Source organism: Mustela nivalis, assembly GCF_964662115.1.
Source record: "Mustela nivalis genome assembly, chromosome: 9".
In the NCBI taxonomy this organism is placed as follows: Eukaryota; Metazoa; Chordata; class Mammalia; order Carnivora; family Mustelidae; genus Mustela; species Mustela nivalis.
In genome coordinates, this window is record NC_139028.1 from 69,162,913 (window position 1) to 69,170,434 (window position 7,522).

General features: G+C 38.4%; 1 protein-coding gene across 1 annotated transcript; it reads left to right on the forward strand.

The window, feature by feature from the left end:
- Window positions 1–1,914: 1,914 nt before the first annotated feature.
- LOC309840667 (olfactory receptor 10A5-like) lies at window positions 1,915–2,867 on the forward strand (the record flags this gene model as incomplete). The annotated part of the gene is given in 2 exon segments (XM_082682937.1): window positions 1,915–2,155; window positions 2,158–2,867. Coding segments are annotated over 2 exon segments (951 nt in total).
- Window positions 2,868–7,522: the final 4,655 nt, after the last annotated feature.

The window sequence follows — 7,522 nt, forward strand, 5'->3', positions numbered from 1 at the left end:
AGAGTGGGAGATTTAGCATACCAAGCTATGCAGGTGACCTGTATTTCATCTTTTATTAAATCAAAGTGAACCTTACATATTAGCAGAAAACAACATATTTCGCTTAACATATCACACATTTATTAATGTAATTATATTCCCTTATAATTTACATTTTAAAATTCTATTTCTAAGGTTATTTTCCATTTCTTATTTCTAAGATTGCATATTTTTGTATTCTGTATTACTTTATTAAATTTTCCAACAATTTATTTCACTTTTTAACTTTTCAAAGGACAAACTAGGATATATTTGTCAATTTTATGATTTATAAATTATTTTCTACTATTAGTTCTCTTTCCTCATTTTGGCATCTATTTTACTTCCTAGTTGATTGGATAACCCAGTTGATTTAATTATTTCTTCTGGTGTAATAATGTCTTAATTATCTGCCCTCCAAAAATTTTAACATGCATATACCATATTTTGTCACGTCTGTTGTCAGCAGAAATCTGTTGTTCTTGCAATTTCCTTTATTTCTGGTTTTACTGAGATATAATTGATATTTAACATTGTGTAAGGTATGCAATGTGAATATATTCTGAAATGATTACCATGTTAAGGTGAGTTAACATAGCCTTCATGTCACATAATTACCTTGTGTGTGTGTATGTGTATGTGATAAAGACATTTGAAATCTACTCTCGGGGCACCTGGATGGCTCAGTGGTTTAAAGCCTCTGCTTTAAGCTCAGGTCATGGTCCCAGGGTCCTGGGATCATGCCCCACATCAGGCTCTCTGCTCAGCAGGGAACCTGCTTCTTCCTTTCTCTCTCTGCCTGCCTCTCTCTGCCTCCTTGTGAGCTCTGTCAAATAAATAAACAAAAAAGGGGGAAATTGGAAGGGGAGGTGAACCATGAGAGACTATGGACTCTAAAAAACAATCTGGGAGGTTTGAAGTGGCAGGGGGGTGGGAGGTTGGGGTACCAGGTGGTGGGTATTATAGAGGGCACAGATTGCATGGAGCACTGGGTGTGGTAAAAAAATAATGAATACTGTTATACTGAAAATAAATAAAAAATAAGAAAAAAATCTAAAAAAAAAAGAAATCTACTCTCTGCAACTTTCAAGTATATAATACGATATTGTTAACTACAGTCACCATGCTGTACACTGTATCCCATTATTGGTCTTATAACTGGAAATTTGTGCCCTTTAGCCAACATCTCACTACTTCCCCCAGCTTCCCAGGCCCTGACCACCATCAGTCCATTCTCTGTTTCCATGAGTTTGGCTCTTTTAGACTCTACACATAAGTGAGAACATACAGTATTTGTCTTTCCCTATCTGACTTAGCTTACGTAGCTTAATGCCCTCAAGGTCCATCGATCTTGTTTCTTCCAAGTAGTAGGGTTACCTCCTTTGTATGGCTGAATTATAATTCCGTGTGTGTATGTGTGTGTGTGAGTGTGTGTGTGCATGCACATGTGATATTTCTTTATCCATCCATCCTCTGATAGACATTCAGATTGTTTTCATATCTTAGTTTTGGTTAATAATGGCACAATGAACATGGGACAAAAGATATGCTTTAACCCCACCTCAAAGGCGTTAAGGTTGCAGCAGTAAAGGGGTGTGGTAAATATGATCTGATTTGTTTTAGTAAATATGGTAAAAAAGAAAAGGCAGCAAAAAGTTCATAAAAAGAGTATAAGTAGGGAATGATGACCATTACCATTCAAGAGCTCAAGTTCTGGCCATTCTTCCTTGTGCCTTTATTCTGAGACAATACAAGGCCCTTCTTCTTCCAACTGAGATCTTGACCTTGCCTCTTTTCCTGACACTAAAAAGGAACCTGAAAAACAAACCCAGATTCTGACACTTCCAATCAAGATTCTCTCTCCATGACCACAACAGGGGATTCTTTTCTTTATCTATGGCTGGAGGAAACTGGACAAGAGTTGAAGAGTTTATCCTCTTGAGCTTCTCTTCCTTACCTACCGAAGTACAGTCATTACTCTTCCTGACATTTCTAATCATCTACCTGGTCACCCTGATGGGAAACAGCCTCATCATACTGGTTACGTTGGCTGACCCCATGCTACACAGTCCTATGTACTTCTTCCTCAGGAACTTGTCCTTCTTGGAGATTGGCTTCAACTTAGTCATTGTGCCCAAGATATTGGGACCCTGCTTGCCTGGGACACAACCATCTCCTTCCTTGGCTGTGCCACACAGATGTATTTCTTCTTCTTCTTTGGAGTAGATGAATGCTTCCTCCTGGCCACCATGGCTTATGACCGCTATGTGGCCATCTGCAGTCCCTTGCACTACCCAGTCATCATGAACCAAAGGACCCGTGCCAAACTCGCTATTGCCTCCTGGTTTCCAGGCTTTCCCGTAGCTACTGTGCAGACCACGTGGCTCTTCAGCTTTCCATTCTGTGGCACCAACAAGGTGAATCACTTCTTCTGTGACAGCCCACCTGTGCTGAGGCTGGTCTGTGCAGACACAACACTGTTTGAGATCTATGCGATTGTTGGAACCATTCTGATCGTCATGATACCCTGCCTGCTGATTCTGTGTTCCTACACTCGCATTGCTGTTGCCATCCTAAAGATTCCATCAACGAAAGGGAAGCATAAAGCCTTCTCCACCTGCTCTTCCCACCTCCTTGTTGTCTCCCTGTTCTATGTATCTTCAAGCCTTACCTACTTTCGGCCTAAATCCAATAATTCTCCTGAAAGCAAAAAGCTGCTGTCATTGTCCTACACTGTTATGACTCCCATGTTGAACCCCATCATTTATAGCCTGAGAAATAATGAGGTGAAGAATGCCTTCGGCCGGACTTTCCGCAAGGTTTTAGGCCTTATAAATTGTACCCCATAGACATTAAAAAGAGTAAGTGTACTGAATGGGGGCAGTCTGTTTCCTATCTGGGATTCCTCTGCCTCTCCTCCTATCTTGGTTAGAAGGAACCCAGTTGCCGAAATGATGTTAAGGCTGCTCAGTGCAGGCAAAAGAGCATAGAAGTAGATGAAGACCTCCTGCTAGAATCTATGGAATTCCTATGCTCATTGTAGGCTTACATTATTTTTATCATTGCTACAGTCGTATTTTGACAATTCTATGACCTATCCATTCCAGGTATTTACTTTATTATTATGTACCAATGTTACATATATCCGACATTATGAAACTGTTTATACTGTGACCTTGGAGACACAAAAGTCATCTTGGCACTTTATCTTGTTTTGGATAAAATATCCAAACTTCATTTCAGTTGGAAAGGAGCCTAAAGTCCCTGTTTACATAATTTATTCATTTCTTCTTTGTATGCTCCTGAGGCAGTACTGGCTCTTAAGTTATTTGGTATTTAACATGGAAGAGGAAAGTGGAATAGTAATCTCCATGCATAGTCCTTTAAAACCCCAAGAGCCTTAATCAGTTCCTTCCTCAGGTTCCTTTTCCCAGATAATAATATAGTACAAAAAATTATACTCAATATTATCAACTCATCATCAGTAAAGACTTCCCTTGTTTGACTAACAAATAAGCCACATAGGAACTTACTTTGCTTGCTGCCCCATTATCAAAATTTATTTTTGCAAAAGAAAATTCTACTTGAGATATTCCCTTTAAAATTTTTAGATCTCCGTATTGCTTTTGTGAGTTGGAAATCATTTAAGAATTTAATTTAGAGATGTCCTCATATACTGTAATCTTCACATTTCATTAGTAATAAACACACTGATTTACCATCTAATTTGATAACAACATGATTTACACTCCACTATACTTTTTTTAAGTTTTTATTTTAATTCTAGGTAGTTCACATATAGTGTTATATTAATCAAGTGTACAATATAGTAATTCAGCAATTCCATACATCACCTTGTGCTCATTAAAAGTGTGCTTCTTTTTTGATATGATTGTCTGTTTTCTGTGTGTTCAGTTTGAGGAGTTCGTTATAGATCCTGGATATCAACCTTTTGTCTGTACTATCATTTGCAAATAACTTCTCCCACTCCATGGGTTGCCTCTTTGTTTTTTTGACTGTTTCCTTTGCTGTGCAGAAGCTTTTGATTTTGATGAAGTCCCAAAAGTTTATTTTTGCTTTTGTTTCCTTTGCCTTTGGAGACATATCTTGAAAGAAGTTGCTGTGGTTGATATCGAGGAGATTACTGCCTATATTCTCCTCTAGGATTCTGATGGATTCCTGTCTCACATTGAGGTCTTTTATCCATTTTGAGTTTATCTTTGTGTATGGTGTAAGGGAATGGTCGAATTTCATTCTTCTACATAGAGCTGCCCAGTTTTCCCAGCACCATTTATTGATGAGACTGTCTTTTTTCCACTGTATATTTTTTCCAGTTTTTCGAAGATTAATTGACCATAGAGTTGAGGGTCCATATCTGGGCTCTCTACTCTGTTCCACTGGTCTATGTGTCTGGTTTTATGCCAGTACCATGCTGTCTTGGTGATCACAGCTTTGTAGTAAAGCTTGAAATCAGATAATATGAGGCCCCCCGTTTTATTTTTGTTTTTCAATACTTCCTTAGCGATTCGGGGTCTCTTCTGACTCCATACAAATTTTAGGATTATTTGCTCCAACTCTTTGAAAAATACCGGTGGACTTTTGATCGAAATGGCATTAAAAGTATAGATTGCTCTAGGCAGTAGAGACATTTTAACAATGTTTATTCTTCTGATCCGAGACCATGGAATGGTCTTCCATCTTTTTGTGTCTTCTTCAATTACTTTTATGAGTGTTCTGTAGTTCCTCGAGTACAGATCCTCTACCTCTTTGGTTAGGTTTATTCCCAGGTATCTTATGGTTCTTGGTGCTATAGTAAATGGAATAGATTCTCTAATTTCCCTTTCTGTATTTTCATTGTTAGTGTATAAGAAAGCCACTGATTTCTGTACATTGACAATCATATCAAAAAATGGGCAGAAGATATGAACAGACACTTCTTCAATCAAGACATACAAATGGCTAGCATAGACATGAAAAAATGTTCATCATCACTAGCCCTCAGGGAGATTCAAATTAAAACTGCATTGAGATATCATCTTACACCAGTTAGAATGGCCAAAATTAACAAGACAGGAAACAACATGTGTTGGAGGAGATTTGGAGAAAGGGGAACCCTCTTACACTGTTGGTGGGAATGCAAGTTGGTGCAGCCTCCTTGGAGAACAGTGTGGAGATTCCTCAAGAAATTAAAAATAGAACTTCCCTATGACCCTGCCATTGCATTACAGATGTCATGAAAAGAAGGGCCATCTGTACCCCAATGTTTATAGCAACAATGGCCACGGTCGCCAAACTGTGGAAAGAACCAAGATGCCCTTCAACAGACGAATGGATAAGGAAAATGTGGTCCATATACATACACTATGGAGTATTATGCCTCCATCAGAAAGGATGAATACCCAACTTTTGTAGCAACATGGACGGGACTGGAAGAGATTATGCTGAGTGAAATAAGTCAAGCAGAGAGAGCCAATTATCATATGGTTTCACTTATTTGTGGAGCATAACAAATAGCATGGAGAACATGGGGAGATATAGAGGAGAAGAGAATTGGGGGAAATTGGAAGGAGAGGTGAACCATGAGAGACTATGGACTCTGAAAAACAATCTGAGGGTTTTGAAGGGGCGGGGGGTGGGAGGTCGGGGTACCAGGTGGTGGGTATTATAGAGGGCACGGATTTCATGGAGCACTGCATGTGGTGCAAAAATAATGATTATTGTTATGCTGAAAATAAATAAAAAATAAATTTAAAAAATAAAGTATAGGTTGGTCTGGTCAAAAAGAAAAAAAAAAACCTAAAAATGTATGATTCTTTATCCCCCACACCTGTTTAACCCATTTCCCCCCTTCCCCTCTGAATATCATCAATTTATTCCATATAATTTAATAATTTTTTAAAAAAGCCTGCTTCATGGTTTGTGTATCTTTCTCTCTCTTTTTTCCCCTTTGCTCATTTGTTGTGTTTCTTAAATTCCACACATGGGTGAAATCATATAATATTTGTCTTTTTTTTTTTTTTTTTTTTTTATTTTTTTTTTTTTTTAATTTATTTTTTATTTTCAGCATAACAGTATTCATTATTTTTCACCACACCCAGTGCTCCATGCAATTCGTGCCCTTTATAATACCCACCACCTAGTACCCCAAACTCCCACCTCCCACCCCTTCAAAATCCTCAGATTGTTTTTCAGAGTCCATAGTCTCTCATGGTTGGGGGAAATTGGAAGGGGAGGTGTCTTTTTTTTTTTTACATTTCTTTTTTTTAATTTCTTTTCAGCATAACGGTATTCATTGTTTTTGCACCACACCCAGTGCTCATGCAATACGTGCCCTCCCCAATACCCACCACCTGGTTCCCCCAACCTCCAAACCCTGACCCTTTCAAAACCCTCAGGTTGTTTTTTAGGGTCCATAGTCTCTCATGGTTCACCTCCCCTTCCAATTTCCCTCCGCCTTTCTGACTGACTTATTTCACTTAGCATTGTATTCTCTAGCTCTTTCCATGCATTTAAAATGGCAAGAATTCCTTCTTTTTTGTGTTTAAATAACATTCCATTTTTTAAATATACCACATCTTTTTTATCCATTAATGAATTGCCTGACACTTATACTGGTTCCATAATTTGGCTATTGTAAATAATGCTGCTGTAATTATAAGGATACATATATATCTATGAATAATGTCTTTGTATTCTTTGGGTAAATACTCAATAACACTTCACTCTACTTTAAAATGTGAAATTTAAGCGGTGCCTGGGTGGCTCATTCAGATAAGTAACCAACTCTTGATTGCAGATCAGCTCATGGCCTCAGGGTTGTGAGATGGAGCCTCATGTTAGGCTCTGCACTCAGCACAGTTGCTTAAGTTTCTTTCTCTCTATTTCCCTCTTCCTCTCCCCCAACTTGTGTGCACTTAATAAATAAATACATAAATAAAATCTTTAACAGAAAAAGATTATCTCTTTCCCTCTCCCTCCACCCCTACCCCCTGACTGCATACTTGCTCTCTCTCTTTCTTAAAAACAAAAACAAAAACTTAATTTATAAAAGCAGAATAAAATTAAGGGCACCTCAGTGGCTCGGTTGCTTAGACATCAACTCTTTTTTTTTTTTTTTTTTTTGCTTACATATTTTTTTATTATTTTTTTATTTTTTATCTATTTTCACCATAACAGTATTCCTTATTTTTGCACCACACCCAGTGCTCCAAGCAATCCGTGCCCTCTCTAATACCCACTACCTGGTTCCCCCAACCTCCCCCCACCCCGGCCACTTCAAATCTCTCAGAGTGTTTTTCAGAGTCCATAGTCTCTCATGGTTCACCTCCCCTTCCAATTTCTCCCAACTCCCTTCTCCTCTCGAACTCCCCATGTCCTCCATGCTATTTGTTATGCTCCACAAATAAGTGAAACATCAACTCTTGATTTTGACTCAGGTCATGATCTCAGAATCATGAGATCAAGCCCCCCTTCAGTCTCCATGCACAGTGTAGAGCTTGAGATT